The sequence below is a fragment of the Excalfactoria chinensis genome, chromosome 1 (genome assembly GCF_039878825.1).
Source record: "Excalfactoria chinensis isolate bCotChi1 chromosome 1, bCotChi1.hap2, whole genome shotgun sequence".
NCBI lineage: Eukaryota > Metazoa > Chordata > Aves > Galliformes > Phasianidae > Excalfactoria > Excalfactoria chinensis.
In genome coordinates, this window is record NC_092825.1 from 129,499,068 (window position 1) to 129,520,955 (window position 21,888).

The following is a 21,888-nucleotide window of genomic DNA, read 5'->3' on the forward strand; positions in this document are numbered from 1 at the left end:
CTGGGAGCCGCCTTTGGCCAAAAAATACTAAGCACGTGAGGATGTGCACAAGCTCTTCTTTTGCTCTTATGGGTTCCTCTCACAAACAAGACTCCTGCTTGAGCCATCAGGGCTCTGCCTACGTCCCCTAGGCACCTGAATGGGTTGGAAATGGTTGCATTTACGCAGACCCCAGTCTGGTGAGCCCTGTCTGCCTCTACTGCAGGAGAACTGTCCTGGTTGGGTTTCCTTCTCCTCAGACCAAGCCAGGCTCTTTCATTCAGCCAAGAAGCTGAACTCAGATCCCTGCTCAGCAGTCAGAATAAACCTGGTAAACAAGATAAACTTCAGCTGAAGATAAAACCAAATGATTCTCCAACAGTTGTTTCACTTACACTTTGAAGAAGTTTTAGTTGGCTTCTCACTCATATAGCTTGATATTAAAACTCTTCTCAGCACTATTTTTATCTGTTTCTGAGGAATACGGAGTAGCGCAGCACCCTACTTATGTTTTTTAGAGTGCAGACAGAAAAACTACAGAAGATCACTTCTTAAAATCATAGTGAAAATCTTGTTGCTTTTATTCACGTAATGCTTATTATCTTGGAAAATACAATCAGTAATTTTTCAGTGTAGAACAGCTAGATGTTACGCTTAACAAAATGCTCCAGGAGGATGTAAAAAGTAAATGAGTGTCTTACCATTTAACTTAATCAACACCAGCAGGTCTCCGTTTCAATGTCTATGAAACTATCAGCTGTAAAAGATGCGTAAGTTTTGTCCTTCCGTAAACATGCAGCTGTTGTTGAAACACTGTAAATATATATATATATACACACACATATATGCGTGCCTGCATCAGAAGGCAGAATTTGACTTGGATCTTACAAAATGGGACTTTGCAGCTGACACTCGTGTTTGTTTTTCTTTAAACAAACTGAACTTCAGAACTGTCACGTGTCAGACGTCGTCTGGATCCTGCAACCGCAACTTACATCAAACATCAGCATGTAAAAAGTCATCGCTGTACAATCACTTCTGGAAAAGACAGTGTCAAAACCATACGAAAAAAAACCCAGCTAATTTAAGAAAACCAGATGCATGAAGTGCTGAGGTTTGTGTTAGCTTTTCTCTGCTTTAAGTACAAGAATCCATTAAAACATAAAAGGCAGCAGTGGCTCCGAAAATGACACTGTGACAACACACTCGTAGCTTTGATAACACTTATTTGACGCTGTAGTTAATTGGAAAACAATATGAACACAACGAGGTACGTACAGACACTCGCCACCATTCCTCGTGCCCTCCAAACACTGCTGGCTGCGGAGCTCCCCAGGGCACTGCCATGTGCAGGAGGGGGCCCTGGAACTGCCGTGCACCCAACGCTTGGAAGTGCTTCAGGCCTCACAATGACACAAATCCACAGTTAGTTTCTTTAGGCTTGGAAAGGTGAGATCGCTTCTCAAGTGTTCTAGAAACGTTCCTTTAAAACTACTAGAGATTTTATATCTCAAGGTGAATCTAATAAAACATCAGATCGCTTTTACGTTAGGCAAATGGTGTTTGCTTTGCTTTATGTACAAAAGCAATCACATTCCTTTGCTGTAAGATACTTTATACATCTCCAGTTCTTTATTTCGGAGGAAGTAAGAGAAAGCTATGACAGTTTTGTTGGTGTCGGGCTTCTGAAACGGCTCTATGTGGTGATGTTGAATCTGAAGCTCATCCCTTTCCACGAGTCTTCTCTCTAGCTTGTTTTATTCTGCTTCCTCACTCTTCTCAGAGCCGCCTCCCATTGAGTTATCCACCTCATACTTTTTGTCAAGAGCATCTTCCAGAGACTTCCCACTGCAGTCGTAGGCTTTACTCATGGATCCCGTATGCGTTCGGATGCGAGCCCCTGGCTGGTACAGCTGCATGGCTGGGCGATCCTAGGGGGGAGCAGATGAGGTTAACTATCTGATAAACCTGTGTGGGATACACAGGTGGGGTTTTAAAGAGATTAGTTTTTGTGAAGAAAGCAGATTTTGTGTTAAATTACTTCACATATCATAAAAGCTGGGGGAAAAAATGAAGTGTAATGAAAATTAACTGAGTATTTAATATCTATCTTGCTTACAGTGCTATTCTTGAAAGCCAAGCATTTTGAATAAGCAAAGAAAGCTGTAAAAAGGAAAGATCTTATGACACATTTGACGTAAATAAGGAGAAATATTGCTGGCTATTATCGAACACAGTGCTGCTATGCATGCCTAGGTGAAACTCTGACATATGTTGCTACCTTCACCAGCAGCGGCCAGGAAGAACAACAGCCTGCACACTTGCACCTTGGCAGATGAGTGACAAATATTAACTATAAGCACAATAAAATGAGATAAACCAGAGCAGCGGTTAGCAGGTAACGGCTAGAAGATTATCCTCAACTGAACGTGTTCAGAGCTGCTGACTCAGTCACGTGTGTGACCCAACAACACACTGATTTGACCACTGGGAAATGGGAGAAGGAGCAGCGTACAAGGAAAAGAGACCTTGAACCTACAAACAGGGAAGTTCCACAACTCTTGAAAGTGCTTTTTATTCTTGAAATTTCCATAATAAAATGTATTATTGAAACATTGCTTAAGAAGTCTTTTCCTAGTAGATTGTTTATTCTACTCACAGAGTTACCCATTTTTATTGTTATGGAGCAACCCATTCACCACAACCACAGCTTTTTGGTCAAATTCTTGTATTAAGTAAGTTTTGCAAACAAAATAAGCAGCCTATTTTAAAACAGACCTTTTTTTTGCACAAAATGACCCACATGGCTTGCACAGTGAATCCACCTGGGCCAGCCTTGTATGTGATCCACATGGACTCATGCCACAGATGACCAGCTCACCATCCTTGGCAGCTCTCACCCCCACCCCATATCATGAATGTGGTTTGAAAGAAGAGAAAGGGCTGAATAAATTTCTACACAAAATAATGTTTCAGTCACCTTGTGCAGAAAATCTAGGACCAGAACAGACAGAGAATGAGGTTGACAAGGATAACCACCTCCTGAAAAGATCTGGTACAGCTAAATACCACTGTTTCTGAATTAGCTATTTGGATATGTCCTTACTTACGTCATGTCCTTAATGAAGTCCTGGTCAGTTGAAAGGACTTTATGGGCAGGGTAATGGAAACACAAAGACTAGCATGATACAGTTGATGGATTTCATTGCAAACTAAAAGTATAACAATCTTTAGTATGCTTGTAAAATACAAGGCTTCCAAGAATAGTGTTCTAAAAATGCCAGGGTTGAACGTAAGACAGAAAGTATGCTGTATATGGTACATACAAATGAGCAGAGACCTGTGGCCATAACTTATTTTAACTGCTGTTGTCCTTTGACAGCAAGAAAAGGAAGCTGGGGTTTTACTGAAAATGAAATAAAAAATTGTTGTTTTTTTTTAAAGCATCTTTTATGCTAAGTTTGCAAAAGGAAAACCTGTGATCTTGAAGCATATTTAACTAATGAAAGATTATCCTAAATGAATAAAAGAACCTTATTTCTTATGCGCTCCTTTTTGGATGCCATGTCATCACACTTGTCCTCTTTACCCAGTTTGTCTACTGCCTCCACAGTGAAGCTGTAGTTGTGGTTCCCTTTCTTTCCTCTGTCTTGGTTGTATCCTTTCCCCCATTTCAGCTCTTCTTCATTCCTTCTCACAAACTTGTCAAACTCATAGTGAGTTCTATGCTTCCTGCCATCATCCAGTCGATACCTTTGCCTTTCAGGTTCTTTGTCTCGAAATCTCCTCTCCAAATCTCTTTGCTCTTTGTCACTATCATTTTGTGACCTGTAAGCACGTAGAAAAAGAAAGAAAATCCAAGCAATAAACAGCTTAAAAAAGAAAAAAAAAGCTATTGAAGTACAGAATACAAAGTTGCCCTTTGTCTTGGACAGTCTTTAGGTCAATTATATGTGAAGACTACTTTTCCTTTAATAAAGAAGAGTTATGTGCAATTTTGCTGAACGTCTCACTTGTGTTCATCCAGCTCTCCATGATGCATTAAGAAAGTAGCAGATAAAACTTTGCAAGCAAAATCTGTTTTTTGTGCACTTGCTGTGGGAAGCCTTTGCTCCAACCTTTATCCCCCTCTGCAATCCCTTTTGTAGTCCCCCAGTGCTCCTCGCATAACCTTGTGCTGCATCGCCAGGTGCTGTGGCTGCTCTTGAGAAGACCCGTACCTATGTGTGTGAGTACTGCCTTGAAAGGGAGCATTCAGTGCCCAAGGGAACTGTGTGTGTACCCTGTAACCATTTGTTAACAGAAATTATTCACTGTCACACATTGGAACTTCTGGGAGGTGTTTGAGAAAACGAACGCTTGCGTTCCCAGCATTTATTTTGTCTCCAAACACTTTTGCCTACCTTAACATTTCTTTTTGTTGGGCAAGCATCATTACCTTATCACAATGTAATACTTACAGTTATGCTACGCCGCAACGGGTATATATTATAAAGATTCTTAGTTTGCAACATTGTGCTGCCTGTCTGATACAACTCTCAGCTCTCTCATTCACTCCACTGTTCCAGTTCAGCAAGCACATGCTTCTCTCGTAAAACAAAACCGTAAGTAATGAAGAAAGATTACAGAGTAGATTAGAATTTTGAAAGCAGCAAATACAGGTACTTTCTTTTCATGTGTTTCCTATATTCAAATGCTTAAAATTGAAGGAGGAAAGTCTTAGCGAGGCTCTGGAGCATGTCCTTTCCAAAGACAGGGGGCACACACGGACTTGCTGCTGCAGTGCTTCCCAGTGCCCTGCAGTCTCCTCCTGTGGGCGATGGAGGAACACTTGTGCTCAGTGAGAGGGATACAGACCCCAGCTCCAGAGTGGCTGGAGCAGCATTCTACAGTTCAGTCATAGGGAAGAGGAGTAGAAACAGGAGGATAAGCAATACAAAATGATAAAGTAAATGTAGAAAGCTACAGCTAGCAAGCTTTAAATTGGCTGCTCATGTAGAGTTCCAAGTTCTGGCTTGTTATAGATTTCTGTGTCAATAACACGATATCTATTAACCCTAATAATCAATAGTCATGATGAAGCAAGCACTTGGAAAGACAAGGTAATTTACTGTACATGCACAGCAAAAAGGATTCTCTTTAACACCTGGAAAAGCTGTACTGACACCTCGTTACATTTACAGGATCAATACTGAAAATGCTATATGGCAGAACATAAAGCTTAGTCCATAAAAAAGCCTTATTACCAAAAAACTGACTTGTCCCTGTATGCATTTTTGGGCACCCTTCCTTTCCTGTCTTTCCTTTGCTGAAGAACATCGACTCAAGATTTCCTGAATGTTTTTCATTTTCCACCACAGAATGGAAAATTGAAGTTTTCAGCACCTGTCAGGACCTTTCAGGACATGGGATGCTGAATGAAACTCTGAGCACATGTTTCAGGTGCCTGGTCACGGATAAAAGAGATGAGCAATATATGTAGGATATTATGGGTGAATCAAGTGTTTTAGTTAGCAAATTTGTTGGGTCTATTTTCCATTGTTTACATTTCTTTGCTTTTCTATCTGCTATTATGAGAATATTTGCAGCTCCTGTATACTCTTCACAAAACTCAATAACCTATGTGGAGAATGGTAACATTTAAAGTACAGCTCAGTCCCGAAGTTACAGACACATGACATCTCAGTTGCAGCTCTTCTATTTTGCAAAGTAGTTCTTCTGAGAGCGCAGTGGAATTGGAAAAGTGTTATTTCTCTTAGCAACATTACTCTTACATTACATCTCTCTTGGGTGAATCCTGCTCACAGTGGGACACACATGCCCATCATATATATCATATAAAAGAGAGAACCAGCTGCTGAGTACTTCCAGCACACTTTGAGGATACATGAGCTACAGAAGTGAGCTATACCTCTTGTTTCTACTACTGAGTATGCTACATGAAAGGCAGTGAGAGACAACCTTCTGTACCTATCATAAGGCTGTCAGTCACACCTCAACTATTCTGCCATCGTCCCAGTTATCAAACACAATCATCTGCTTACTGCAGTGAAAACAAAGAAAGCATGATGAAAAGTGAAGACTGAAGGCAATTTAGACTTTGACATCGGTGATGGAAATTGGGCCTTACCCAAGCTGTTGGTATGGAATAGGTGAAATAAGAATGAAACTCTCAATTACTTTTTGCACAGAAATCCTTGCAATCTGGGATTTCAAAGCATTTCACAAATAATTAACTGCATCCACTACTACTGCCATCAGGTCAGTAAATTGTTACTAAACACCTTTAACAAAAAGGACGGTGAGAGATTCGTACATGTGCAAAATGAAATCAGCTCCTTGCTGACAAACACCCAGCCAAGTTGGCTAAGCCTTCAAATCAAAGCATTTAGGATCTACGTCCCTAAGATAAATAATACTTACTTCTCCTTAAGCTCTTTTAGTGAACCTTCCAATGATTTGGATCTTATACTCCCAGGTCCAGGAGACTTATCCCATTTGTTTTCTTCAGTGTCAGCTTCTTCGTCTTTTTCCTTGTGCTTCTCGCTGGCGGGCTCATCTCCTTTTTCAGGCTTCTTAAGAAGCTAGAAAATATTTGTTTATATATTATGACAGATAGTTATTATCTTCTGTTGTAATGGACGCTTTAACAATGTATCGAATGACCTGTTAAGATTTAAGATACCTTATTAAATGCTATGAGTATCTTTTATTATAAAGTATACATTTTTAAAAGTCATTTTTAAAGGGCAGTTTACTGTTGGTAAGGAGGTACAGTCACTAACAGGCATTCACCGGCATGCTTTAGATTTGTGAAAAATACCGGAGAAATCACTTACCTACTCTTCTCTCCCGAGTTTTACGTATAGTCAATGATTTCTTAGAAATCACATAAAAACAGAGCTCAACGTCATTGCCAATAAAATAAAAGCAGAACCTCTACAATACTACAAAAAGAGCTGGATTAATAGTTCACTCCTTCAAGTGTTACGTATAAAATGTGTGACACGCTAACACTTTGGGACAGGCTGGCATGTGGAAATTGGCGCTTAACAAAAATACCTTAGCAAAAATACAGAGTGAGGAAAAATTAAGGGGTTAGCAGGAAATATCACGTAACTTTGTAACTTTGGAGATTAAGCTTTCCAAGAATTTTGTTATTCCTCAACAAATAATCCACATGGGGCACGAGCAGTATCTAGAATTACAGCAACAGCCCTCATAGAAGGACCGTGTCTCAAAGTAGTTTTCTAACATTTCAACAACGAGTAGAATATCTCAACACACTTTTCATTCCACCATATTATTATTATTATTATTTTTCTTCTGAAAAGTTGTTACTCTTCAATACACCTAGAAGAATCTAAAACGTTTCTTTCAGGCAGTATTTTTCCTTTCCTCAGGGCCAGAACTAGTTCTCAAGGTCACATTCCCACAAACGACAGACCAAAAATAGTAGGGCATTCTGGACAACAAATTTTGGGAAATACCTTTTAAAGGACAAGCCCCTTTTTTTCCTGACATTCCGGAATGTCTGTTACACACAAATATGAAAAAAAGTATAAGTGCTTCAGAACATACTGTTCCTATATGTTTAGATGGAGGCAAGTGTTGTCTAGGATGTAAAGGAAGAGGTTTAAGCTACATAGCTTTGTGTCTTGACTCCCTCACAAGATCTGGAGTGATTCTGTGCATCCTTGTATTAAGCTACAGATTTTTACATCAGTTTACCTCATCAAAGAGCCTACAAAACTTTCCAGTACCACAAAATTTAGATGAAATGAATAGGGTTGTTGTTGTTTCTTTCATGTTTCTTGTCTTGTACAAAGAAGGTTTTAAATGTGGAGACGTAATACCACAAAATGCACCCACCTAAGTCATTAAAAGCACCTCTGTTCAGTGTTAAAATATAACACAGATTGAAATTTTATATAATGATGTTAATGTACACAATTAGTACAAACAGTTATATATGCTAATATTTACACATTCTATAAAAATAATGCATAACATTATAAAAATTATGCACATGAATTTTAATTTAAAATTATTAAAAGATATACTTTTATATAAATTATAACAAGACTTTTTAATATCTGGGTTAAAGGATACTATAAACCAGTTCTGAGCATAAACAAAAGAACACCCTCAGTACATACGGCTAGATTTACATGACAAAGTGCTAAAAGCCATATTTGCATTAATGCTCTGATGCGTTAGCACAGAACAATCTGGTTCTGTCAGGTTATGTCAGCATTGAATGTGGCATTGTTGTATAAGGATATACTCAAAGTTTCCTGTCAGTGTAACTGCATTAGCACATCACTGTATCTAAAGTAATTAGTCAGACTTTTCAACAACAGCCCTTAGTCTAAGCCTTACTTTATTTCTCCTTCCAGTAAAAACGACTTTGCTATTACCAGATAATACCATAGTGCGCAGTTTAAACAGTGTGAAACCAAAAGAACTTCTGAATAACTTCAACAGAGGAGGTTTGGTTTGGTTTGGTTTGGTTTGGTTTGGTTGGGTTTGGTTTGGTTTGGTTTGGTTAAGGTACCTTGATCCTTATTTCTTTATCAGAAATTTTCTTATGTTTCTCTGCTTCTTTCCTTTTACGTCTCTCCTCCTCTCTGCGTTTCCTTTTCTCTTCTTCTCTCAGACGCTTCTTCTCCAGTTCCCTCCGCCTTCGTTCTTCCCTTTTCTCTTCTCGAATTCTCTGAAGAGTTCAAAACGATTAATTGTAAATTGCCCACAGGAAAACCACATGAAACATAAATGTTGAACTTCAGGCAAAAATCTGAACGTACCTGCTTTTCTAATTTTCTATTTTTAATATATTCCAAAAGGGGTGTTGTTCTTCTAGCTAAAACACAAAAAATTTGTGATATAGTGTTCAACTCCTAAAATATGTACTCATTTCTTTACTTCAGTACTAATCCCTTCTTTCTAACTTTATCTGCAAGGGAGCCAAATAATATATAAACCTATTTATCTCATATATTCTGGATGGTAGTCCCATCATTCCATTTTAGAAACACATTATTTGGGTGTGTTTTTTTTTTTCTTGCTGATAGGGTAAGAAGCAACAGAAATGTGTTGCTCAATTATTTAAGTTTTAAACTTAAAATCATACCTTTTCAGTTCAGAGAATGGCATTTTTCTCTTGCTGGCCAAAGAGCTATTCAGCAAAAAAATAAATGTGCTCAGTATCAAATTCTACCACATTCCTACCACTACATCTATTCCTCTTTTAACTTTTGCACATTACAGCCTAGTTAGATTGCTGTTCATGTACAGTTCACATTACTGTAATCTCACATATCACTCTTCAGTCCCAAATTTCAAAGTACATTATGAAAGAAACATTTTCATTCATATATAACATTTCCCCTGGACTCCCATCAAGCATTCACCATTCCATGGGAAAACAAGAATAATTAAAGATAAGTAGTTTGTCCCAGGATACAACAGTGTCAACAAATTCAATAAGGCTCTGCTTTCCCAAATATGGACCAATAGCTTCGGAGCTATCTTCATACTCTGAAATTGAGACTAAGCCACTTGTCTGAGCCATCCCCAATAACTACTAAAGCTTGAAGATGTCATCAAATTCTGTATCATATATATGGCATCTATGGCTGCCAGCACTGAATTCAAATTTGAACCCACATACTGCGAGTAGTTGAAAAGAATGTTGGCAGTCTTAGATGATCCAGGACAAAGATGCAGAAAATACTTAGAGCTAAAAAATGCTCTACAATCCTCATAGTCTCTTCCTGCAACCAGAAGAGAATTAATATGATTTGGAAGAAAGAATAGAAAACGGAACAGAAATAAAGGAATTCTCAATCAAATTTAAAATGGCATAGCTGAAATCTAGACATAACCTCATATCCCAAAAACATTTGAATGTTTTTTAGTTTAGAACAGCTAAATAACTTAATAGCAAACAAACAAACAAACAAACAGAAAACCTAAGCAAAAAAGGCTTTGTTATGAAGTTATGGATTGGAAGGTTTGATTTGATTCGTTATTTATCTTCAGCAAATATCAATGGCCAAAAGCAACAAGCAAAACAGACTTGCTGGTTTGAGATATTCCTCTCTCTACCCCTATACTTCCAGTGCTGTTTCTTTCTTTCCCACCTGCCCATAATTTCTAACAAATTTTAGGTCCTCACTGTCCTCCCTTCCAGTCTCCCAGAGCTGGAGCTCTGCCACCCTCTCCTGCCCTTCTAAGTTCCCTGTCTGAGCATCTCCAGTCATTTCCACACACTGGAATTGACCACAGATTGTCACCAGAGGGTATGGGGAAGGATTTGCCACACCAGGAGTCCAGCACCTGACTCTAGACATGACTAAGGCTGCAGTGCAAGGGGTTGGATCAGAAATGGCAACATGGAAGTTCACGGAAGAGAGGCAGTGTGATGAGTACTATCAGAAGAGGAAGATAAAAAAAGATGCATATCAATAAAACTTGAATCTTACTCCCCTCATTCATAAGCCTTACTCTAAATGAAAATCTGTTTTTTTTCTGTAAACATTTAAGAAATGTTAAAAGAAAATAAACTATGAAATGAAGAACTCCATCAGCAATAACTTGTATATTTTATCTCGCTTTCTATAAACAAGCCAGAAGAATGAGCTTACCTTTATCCTGTTACAGAGAAATTCTGTTTTATATCTCTCTGTCACACTGAAACTGATGAGCTAACGCATCTGACGTGATGCACAAACCATGCTGGTTTGCAGTAGCAACGCTACCTGGAGAAATGCTGAGAATGTGAGGCCCAATTCTGCCAACAAAGTCCTGGGCACATCTTTCATTAACTCAAGTAGATATTAGCACCTTTGAAACTAGACATACACATCACCTAACGTCTCACACACTTCTGCTACAAGCCTGCTATCCGCTGAAGCGATCTTTGTTTTTGTACTGATAACAAAAACCAACTGATTTGATTTCCTGTGATTTAACATACGTGGAACGTTAACATTCTTTACGTCAAGCTGCTTTCAGGCAACTTTGTTATTTTGAAATCTGCAGCTCTCCAGAATAATCATGTGCACCGAGAGTCGGAGTATTTTTACATTATTAATAATTTTCTGGAAACTGTAAACTTTCTTAGAAGAAGTTGACTGCTTGTGCTCTGCTCTTAAATGCTGGGATGATCTGGAGGTAAATAAAATTAATGGGGAACTTCCATATTGAAAAGAGCAACAGTGTTACTGATAACAGAATTTGCTAAATGTCCGCAGTTCTATAACTACAGAATTTCCTCTGAAGTGTTTAAGTTGCGCAAGTTCCGAGCCCACTACTAAGATGAATTAATGCCACTCTGCATAAATGCTTGTTACATGCAGGGACAAAACCAAAACAACCAACCAAACAAACAAACAAAAAAAAAAGGGCAGGCTACTTTTACCTTATAAAGAAGTAACAGCAAAAGTTGTTCCTTGGTTGGTTGGTTTTGGATTCTTTTTTTCCTAGCGAATTGTCACAGCAGGGGAAAGAGTGCGTGCTCCAGTGATCTAGATGTTATCACTTAGAGGTGCCAACCTCCCTTAAAGCTGCATTCTGACAGCTGCCAAGTTCCAGTATTCTGGAAAGAGCTATCTGTGTTTCTCGGTGTGACATGGCACTATTATTTGGAGGCTTTGAAAAGATATAGATCACATCACATCTGGAATGAAAAATAGGTCTTTCCTACGCCAGGAAAATTTTCTCTCAGTACTGCAGGAGTCCTGAAAGAGCTTTGACAATGTACTAAAATGCAGAACTACTCCAAGCCAGAGCTGGACAAGGCTCCTTGCCTTTAGTACATTAGTAGGGAGGCTTCATCACCTGTGACCGCCTCCTGCAATGCTAACTGCACCTCATCATTCATGTCTGTGCTGCACACTCAGTTAACAGCTTTGTTTTTCTCTACAAAGTTCAGTTTTCTAACAGTCCTAGCAATTAAGATACTCTGACCTCAGAAAGACGTGAGCAGTCAGCACTGCTGCGCTGAACACTGCATTTCATCCCATCTGCTTTTTTTTCCCCATCTTTCCAGATCTGCCTTGTGCATCTTCTAATAACATTCTTCTCCTACACGTTTGCCAATGGTCAAATAATTATCTAAATGGTACTACTGTGGAGTGTTACAGTCACTACAGACAGTCCCATAAAGGTACTGTTTGAAAGACTGAACTGAAAAGAAAAAAAGGCATCGTATTTCTGTTATATGGCACAGTATGGATCACAGCACACAGTTGCCTTTTGTTGACAATACACTCATGATTTCTGCTTGTAACTAGAAATATTCATATTGCTAAAACCTGTAATTAAAATTTGATGTAATTTATTCAGGAAGATTTCAGTGGTATCTTATTAAAGATTCCCCGTGAGACTGTGAAAGTCATGCTGCATGCATATAGAGAATAAAGCACAGCCTTACTTTCAAAGCTTTTTCAGAACCTTGACTGTGAGAACAGAGGTCATTTCATGCTTCACAATAAAAGCAGCTAATGTCAGAGAGCAACTGTTAAGTATTCAGCTATTTTATCTTTTAAAAATAAATCTTCTGTCTTTTTACAACATGTCTGTAAGCAGAAGGAAGTATGAAGGACCTAACCGAAGCCATTCCCCATGCAGAACTTCTGGTGAATTCAAGTGATTCCATGCACAGAGCCTCAAAAGAACAGGAGAGGTCTTTCCTCTATATACTTGGCTCGGAAATAAACATCCTAAGTGTGATAACCTCAGCCTCTATCAGACTGAACAGGTCATAACATGCAGGTAATACCTTCAAGATATAAAAATAATATATTTAATATTCTCAAAAATAAGAAAAGTCAAGAAAACAGACCAATGAGTTCCCTTGTTTTGGCCTCAATCTCTCCCAAAAGAGTCTCAGGATTGGCACAGATTTTCTCTTCATCAGCACAGTAACTTTCTAAAAATTTCCTATATTCTGGGTCTGTGAAGATAAAGTTTTGTATTCTGTTAGTACTTTTCATGACAGAAATGGAATCTGTTTTCCCCCGTGACGCCAAGAAGATACGCTTACCATCTTCAATGCTCCCAGCCTTGGCGTCTTTCTTTTTTAATTTCTTTTTTGAAATCTTCTGAAATGGAGCAAATTCAACCACTGCAGGGTACTCCAAACCTTAAAAGAGAATAACACTTAAGTTTTGTTTTGGGAAGCATTCCTTGTATTCAAGTAACGTTTTCCAAACCCTTCATGTCTGTGTTGGGTAGCCTTACTTGAAAGTGAAGGTGAATGTTTCTAAAATCCCATCCTGAATTTCTAAGGACAATTCGCACGTGGCTGTATATTGGATTACAAACAAAACACTTTAATATTTGAATCATTTAAACATTATTATTAGCTTCACTGGAGGGCACTTGCAATCTAAGCTTGGGCTTGGTATGTGCTAACAACCACGTCAAACTGACCATCTGTCTCCTACTGAACAGCAGAATTTGAAATCTGGGAGTCACATACTGTGAGGAATGTGCTGTTCTCCATCTTTGGAAAGATCTATCCAATCCAAGTTAGAAGCTTGTCACAGAATTAACAACTGGTTTGGATTGCAAGGGACCTTAAAGGTCAAGCTGCCCAAAGTCCCATCCAACCTGGCCTTAAACACTTTGAGGGATGGAACATAAAATATCTGAGGTAGGAAAAGCTGCAGAGATATTTATTAGTTTGACAGACAGCTTCTATGGAGAGTAACACTCCAGTAAGACCAGACAGGACCTCTGCAACACTCAGTACACAAAACAGACAATGTTCAGTACAACCCACAGATGAAAGTTCCTTTTATACAACCCATGCAATTTTTAACAGAACCTGTGAGTGAGGTGAGGAACAGCCACAGTAACACACTACTTCTTGGCTATGGTCTGCTTAATACTACTGTAGAACAGAATTTATGCACATCTACGTTACAGAGATCTGTTGGACAAACTTGCAGACTAAACATTTCAAAGGCAGCAACTAATCTCATCACTCCTTTGCTTGGAACGCTAGATGTCCAGGCTCTTATCGACAAATACAGGTGAGTACACACACCGTTAACAAAAATCAGACTGAAAACACCTGAGGTTCTATCAAACATAAATGCTCTCTGAAAAGTCAAACCATACATAGCTCAAATTGCGTAACCAAAATGGTGAGGATGCTGGTTTTGGTTTTGCATTCTCAGAAAGGGAACGCACAGCACCGCTTTATCTCACAGAAACACGGCAAAGATCCAGCCACTCGTGCTTGCAATGTTTTGGGTCACTGTTGTGGTGAGTTGTGAAGCTCACCTAAGGTAATGAATAGGATCCTGACTATGTACTGCTTGAGTTACGAAAATGCAGATGAAGTGTGCACACCACGCAGACAAATAAGACTGCATGGACAAATACTTTTTTCACTTCATTATCTTCCAATAGCCAGATTTTGTTTTAGTATACTTTTATGTAACTAACTGTATATTGAAAAAAGAAAAACAAACAAACAAACAAACAAAAAATGCTTAATTATAAAAAATGAAAATGAATTGATGTTCTAAAACGGTATGTAGGTATATATGTATTCACACGTAGTAGCTTACAAATAGGCCAACCTTTATTATCAATGAAGACATAGCCATCAAAGCGATCTCTAAAAAGAAGGATGTCCTCGGGATTTCTAAAGTTAATGTATGCTCTTGAGTAGAGATGAGGATAAAGGCTGCAACAAGAAACAATGTCATTTTCTGTTATTTACTATTCTGTTCAGGCCTGGAAAAATGAAATAGATAGATCACACTGCCATTCTCATTCTCTCTAGGAAATAGCTACCTTAACCATGCATACTTACATTTCTAAATACATATAAAAACATCTATTATATCTGTATCTATCAACTCAGTGACCGAATTCCTGATACAACTGTGAAATTTACTCTGAACAAAGACAAATGTTTCTAGCTTGTTTTGTCTCCTTAAATTGCAGAGAGTACATTTCCATTTTGCAGGATCAAAACTTTAAGTCTATTGGTTTATGACTTGAGAAATGAATAACAGCAGTGCTTTTGGGGAACCTCTTGGGCATGTTAAGAAAGACTTCCATTGCTGACATAGTAGAAAGAAAGTAAAAGCTTTCAGTGAACTGGAAATTGCCGAGCTATCGCTGTATTCTCACATTAAAGAAAGATTAAATGATGTAATACTTGGCAAGGTAATATGCTGCTTTCCATACAAATAAACAAACTCCATTTGACATGCGCATGAATATATATGCAATGTCTAATTGTGGAGAAAAAAATACTGAGAAAATCAAAAGCATTTTTTAGCAAAAGAAAGAACAGGTACTTACCCAATGTAATTCTGATCCTTCAAGAATTTGTTGGCATTGGTTCCACTCTAAATATTAGCGTGCCAGATCAAAACCTCAGGGCTGGCACACCACCTCCGCCAATGGAACTGTGGTAATGTAATGCATTACCACTCATCAGCTAAGTGTCAGGTGCACACTTAAGTCTCTCTCCCACACAATTATGATGTAAAAACGTTTGGCTTAATCTGCTTTTAGTGATGTCTTCATATTAATACATTTTTTTTTTCAATATACTTGAATGTATTTGATTTGAACGTGAGCCCGTAATTTATACCTGTGTTCACAGTACTGCTGCCATACAAGTGCTGTCTTAACATAAACTCACCAGCAGCAGCAGCAGAAGACAACCAGCACACACAGCTGCAAACAGATTTAAAATCACAGCTATTTCAGAATGAGATTTTCACATCCAGTGAGAAAGAGCAAAGATGGGGGTCTCATAGGTGGCATCTCAAAGAATGACAGTTACTACAAAGCAAGTCATCATTTTCTCTTTTTCAGATGTGCGTCCATATGGATTCCACCTTGCATTTTGGAAGGCGACTACAAAGAGCAGCACTGCTGATATCTAACCATTCTGTAAAATGCCCCAACTTGTGCTTGACACCATAGTCAGGAGAAGCACTCAACAAAGTGCTAAGAGGTCTTTTCTCACTTAGGTATGTTACAAGGTGCCTCTAAAGCATGCAGAAGATGTGCCTTCTAGTTCTATGGAATTGTTATATCATACATATTTATTCACTATTTTGACATTCTGGGAAGGGAATAGCATTGAATGATCTGCAAGCAGGTATCACAGAAGCACAGGATGGCTCAAGCTGGCAGGACCCTCTGGGTCCCTCTGGCCTAACAGCTGCTCCAGCAGGGCCATCAAGAGCGGGGTGCCCAGGGCCATGAAGCTTCAGAAGGTCTCCAAGGAGGAAGGCAACCACAGAAATGCCTGATGGGGCACAGCTAGTGCTATGCTGTCGACACAAATGCTACAGACATCAAGCATGCTTCCTTATCCACCACAGCCCACACAGATGCTACCTATCAGGGTACAGTCTGTTTGCAGGAAACATCTAGACAGCTCAACCAAATAAGCATGGTGACATAGGGATGTGCTTGGCCACAGCGTTCTTCTGCACACCCTGCAGAGTTCTGTTACCAGATTTGCAAACCTCCGGTCTGTACATGAAACACAAGGCATCTCCAGGAGCGTGTGGAGTCATTAGCAACATGCAGTGCAGCTGAAACAAGCCAGCTTCCATCTCGGTGCTTTCAAAGCAAGAAAAAAAAAAGGGATGAAATTTAACAGCTTTCATGATTTTTTAATGGTACGCACACTTTATGGCTGCTGCCCTCTCACAGGAAGCTACAGTCTTGCTCTCTGCAGACACTGGAGGAAACACAGCTTTTCTGTGAGCTTTTGCTCTGCAGGACTTTGCCTTCCACGAGTTCCCCAGGCACGGCACGACGAAAAGGACCTTGAGCCCTGTATGCCTCCTCCTCGTTTCATTTTTTTCTTTTTTTAACCAATTATCTGCAAGCAGAGATACCACCTGGGATCTGAAGTTCAGTTTTGAGATTGCATGGCTAGTTTTACCATCACAGCTGGTTCTCTTTTCCCAAGCGTTTCCTTTCTATCATGCTGCCATCTTGCCATTTGCCTACAATAATCCTGAGCAAAACAGAGGGAAGCAGCTATAATGGCCGATGAAGGAGAACGGTTCACAAGATTCTGTCTTTGATACGAGGCATGGCGTCAACTACTTGACTGGACTTCACAGAAGCAAAGCTCCTATTAGCATCTCTTACAATGTTTTCAGTGAGTTCTGCAGTCAGTACCAATCCTGAGGGATGACCCGAGTCCTGCAGGACCAGAGCTCAACCACTGCACTAGGGTTTTACAAGGCTCAGATACACGTAGCCTTAAAAGAATATCTAGAAGATGCGGTTATTTTTTGGCACCTGAGAACAAGACAGACCATTGAGTAGGCAGCCTCTTCTTTGTTAACTATAGGATATAGCATGCTTATCAAACATCCCTAAAGGCCACAGAATCGGTCAGAAACACACAATTTTGCTTGTATTTTGATACCAATGTACAAGAGAGAAAACTGAACTTAATGCAGTGAATCGAATGTATCAGAAAAAATGAATGAAATACAACACAACAGTCAAACTTTGTGAAATGATTTTACTGAAATGGATGTAACAGCGTTTACACAATAATGGCATTTTAGTTATATGAAGTTGTTAAAAGTTTTACAGTTTGCATATAACAACAAGACATTATAAAATTACAAGTAACCTTTATCACAAGAACAGTAAACCTGGAGTTGATATATGTACGCATGTCTTACAAAAGCATGTAGGTAGGACCACAAACGTTTGTTCTGTCTTCCAGGGTGAGATGACCTTGCTAAGATGAAAGTAGAAGTCCTCTCTGAGAGCAACTGGTAGAGGATGCTCAGAGGAAACGTGTAAACAAGAGAAAACTACAAAGTGACACTTCACCTCGTGTATCATTTCAGCCATTTGCAGCCCAGGGACTGGGCTCGTGTCTTTGTGGATAAATACTTGTCTAGCTAAGTACCTGACTAACTGCTTCTGAACCATCTTGAACTTCCATCTCTGACACTGTTTTCAGACAAAGAGTTGCCCAGCTTAAGAGTGAAGAAGTGCTACATCTGTACTCCACAGCTGGAGAAAGCTGAATGAACTCTTACAAACTTCTGTTCTCTGGAATCCCCAGATGGGGTTAAAATGAGATCTAACGCCATTTCAAGACAAATCTGCTGCTGAATCATAACCTGCCCATTTGTATGTCTCGCTCTCCTTCTAAAAAGTGTGCTCCTCTCTGAGAAGCTCCTCCAAACCATTCTTTTGTTGGGTAGCATTTTATCTCTATCAATTCACTGTCCCTCAATTTTCTGCACTGGTTGCTACCATATGCCTGGTACAAGAACTGGAAAGAGAGCTCATCAGTGAAAGACAAAAAGACGATGTTTGGAAAACATGACCGTGATGCTGGGCCAATAAAGCAATAATCACAGAAAGCCGACTGTTGCCCATTGTTTACCTTTCCAAAGGCTGGTGATTTCTTAGATTCTTATGCCAACTACTGCTTTGGAAAGTTAAAATGTACATTTTTGAACTGGTTCCTGGTGCTTGTGCTGTTAGGACAAAGATATTCTGTGGAGAATGCTTGGCATGCTTTTCCTCCTTCTTCCTTTTTTAAGTAAACAGCCGGGACTGAAGCCTTCAAGAAAACCATTTGGAAATACGGACGACCAGGTTCACAAGAAAAATGTAAGTAACTAAAAAGGCTTTCCAGCAGACTAAATGCTACCCTTACCTAACTTCACATCCTTCATGGCTCTGATGCTGTGTATATGCCTAACAGCCTAAGTCAGGCAAGCAATGAACTGCCACAAAGTTTCACTAAACATATACTGGTTCCTCTCACTTAGTGGAACTGACTCTGAGAGAGCATATATCTACGTACATATATATATGTGGAGGATGATTCACCACACAACGAGGCTAAGCTGGGCAAGATGAATCACATCCTTTAATTATTCTGAGCACAAGAACATGTAGCACATAAGATGCTATGTTTACTTCCATGGTTAAGTTCGTCTAGAAATCGCTCTGTTCAAAAGGGAATGGCATTTTGCCGCTGTATGATGCTGAGTACGTTAAATAAGTATATCAGAAATTACCTTACTGTCAGTCAACCACTGCTTCATTTTTAAGTTTTGAATGAGACAAAAATGAATAAGAGTGGATTACTTGAAAAAAAAAGAAAGGTATGAAATAAAGACGAGAATACATAAGCAAATTAAGAATCGAATGACATTCATGAGAATTTAGATATTTGCCCTCAGTTGTCTTTATCACAGCTGATTAACAACCTAATAATTTTTACCAATTAAAGTTAAAAGCAGGATGGCAGTTTCAAACAAACCTATGCTCTATTTGCACAAATATATACATATATATGTTTTAAAACCATGAGTATACAAGGAAGAGGCGGGGATGTACTATCACCGCACATGTATGCATCCAAACATTTTATGTAACTTACAAAACAGGCTCCGTGGGCAAAATAAGTAACTTAGGGTCCAAACTTCCTTAATTAGGCTTTAAGCACCTGAAAACCTACACGGACAGCTCATCCTCACCTGGGATCAGCAGTGCAAAACTCAAAATAATCATGAGCAGGGAGAGGGTGTAGCTGCTCCTCCAGCTGCTCCTTGGTTAGACAAGGAGGAAGCCGTCGAATAACCACCTGCGTAGACAAAAGAGAGTTATCCTCCATCTAAACAGCACGAAAAAGACCGAATAAATCGCCTCTTCTAAAAGCTCTCCCTTAACCTGGGAGCTGCGGCTGCAGCTTCGGCGTCCCGACAAGGACTGGCGCTGGGCGGTACCCGGCAAGCCCAGCACACCACACACACACACAGGTGCGCTCCTTCATAGCAAGGTGGGCGCTATGGGACTCAACAGCATCGCGCCGAGCACCAAAATGGCCACACAGCGATCGGGACGGTCCGCTCCCACCGCTCCCTAACTCCATTTCAACTCAACATCCGCGGCTCCGCTTTCCCGATGCGGTAACAGTGGAAGGCAGGGCTCTCCCCTCACGGGGCCGCGCCGCCACACCTGCAGCCGCAGCCCGCCACGAGCGCGGCGGTTACGCGCCCCCACAGCCCCAACCCCGACACCCCTCACTTTGCTCAGCGCCGTTTTTTTCTCATCTCGCTGTTTAACCGGCGCCGGGGGAAGCGGTGGCGCCGGGGACGGCGGTGGGTTGAAAGCGGCGTCCGGCTCCCGGCGCGGAGACTCCCGGCGCAGAGGCACCTCCATGGGCCACTTCTCGCGGCCGCCGCCCCTCACCGCTCCCAGCCCAACCTCCCGCTCCGACCGCATGGAGCCGCCGCCCGCAACCAGACGGAAACCTCGCGAGAACTGTCCTTTTGCTGGGCGGAATCTCGCGAGACTCCGCTGAGGGGTGAGGGGAGTTCCTTAGCCCCCGGAGTAGGGACGGTCGCCATGTGACGTGGCTGTCTGTATCTCTAGTCATATCTGCCCTCATCCTTCTACATCCCCATCACCAAAACCTTGAAGACAACAGCAAAGAGCTCCCACAGTGGCTTAAGATTGCAAGAGAGCAGGTTATGTGTAAGACATTGCTTTAGCTGATGTGTTAATCACGGGCTGGAGCAGGACAGGTGCTGGGAGGCACAGGAGGAGATGCAGGTGCAAAGATGAAGGTTTAGGCAGAACATGAGCAGATAGAACAGAACTAAGGAAAGAAGCTTTTCCTGAAGTCCTCTCTGAGGCAAACATGTAAGCTGAACAAGCACTAACCTAATTGTATCTGCCTGAAGGGCTGGAAGCCAAACTAAGCTTCATCAAGAATTCCTCTGATGTTGTCCAGGAAAAATCATTCACGGTTTAAGACGTTCTGAAAATGTTTTCCTTCTAGGTAACTTTTAGTGCCAATAAAGAAGGGCTAGCAACAACCAGCCAAAAATCTTCAGCAGATAGCTGCAGAATTGAGGTATCATGACATGTTGCCTTTAGAGCGGGAGCAGTTTTCTGTACCCTCCCTTTTCTCTCCATTCAGCCCCACTGATGACTTTTTAACACAGCAGTTCACAATTTTTCAACCCGAGAAATCAGACAGAGAACAAAAAATGTAAATGCTAGGCCAGTTCCCATATCTGATTCACAACCTGAGCACACAAATTTGTGTTGCAACGGCGGTGGAAGTGTCACAGGTGCAAGTCAATTGCTACGAGCAGTACAGGAATACAACTAAACAGGATGGCCATCAGAGCCAACACACCATCAGATCATAACTGATATCAAATATTATCAATTTTGAAAGCTACTTAGTCAATGGCAACATTGGAAAAGAGAAAACAAACACAGACATTCATGGCTGACTTTAGCAAAGGGCCAGATTTGCTAGAGTCAGCCCAACACGTACAAAGAAACTTCTTCCTATGATGTATGACCAGAATCTTAAATTTAGCTACTCTAGATTAAAAATAAACAAAAGTATTATCAGTCATAGCTCATAAGACTACTAATGAAAGATGGACTGTCAGAAAACAGGTAAAAAGGCAGGATTTCAATATATATGTACTTAGGTTCATCCCTTCTCTTCCTATTTATGTAAAGCATCAATAAAAAGTATAGGAAATATTTAGTGAATTGCCCCCTAATATGCCACTTTTATAAACCACATCCCAGTAAAGAAGATGAAAACTATACAAAGGAAATCATACATCCATCTTGTGCTAACAATGGAACTGAAAATGATTGCTTAAATGCTAACACAAACGTGGTGAGATACAGTGTAAAAATCCTATTTTAGACCAGTCATTCTATTTTGCTGAAAGTTTTTGAGCACTGAAATACTTAGAATCATAGAATTACAATGTTGTAAAGGACCTACAAGATCATCTAGTCAAAGTGTCCTCCCTTTACCATACCTACAGCAAACCACTAAACCATATCTCCTAGCTCCCTATCCAGACGTCTCTTGAACACTGC

At 40.1% G+C, this 21,888-nt stretch overlaps 1 protein-coding gene across 2 annotated transcripts; it reads right to left on the reverse strand.

The window, feature by feature from the left end:
• Positions 1-532: 532 nt before the first annotated feature.
• On the reverse strand, positions 533-20,267 carry UPF3A (UPF3A regulator of nonsense mediated mRNA decay). Of its 2 annotated transcripts, none has more exons than XM_072350287.1 (10): positions 20,056-20,267; positions 19,506-19,612; positions 14,580-14,686; positions 13,031-13,129; positions 12,830-12,940; positions 8,787-8,842; positions 8,537-8,695; positions 6,403-6,563; positions 3,569-3,807; positions 533-1,910 (listed from the first exon to the last, which is right to left on the reverse strand). In XM_072350287.1, exons 1-10 carry the CDS (start codon positions 20,251-20,253, stop codon positions 1,843-1,845), a joined length of 1,305 nt encoding a protein of 434 aa, XP_072206388.1. In that variant the 5' UTR covers positions 20,254-20,267; the 3' UTR covers positions 533-1,842. The 2 variants fall into 2 exon arrangements, with proteins under 2 accessions (XP_072206388.1, XP_072206380.1); XM_072350279.1 differs by having other exon boundaries at positions 3,513-3,807.
• Positions 20,268-21,888: the final 1,621 nt, after the last annotated feature.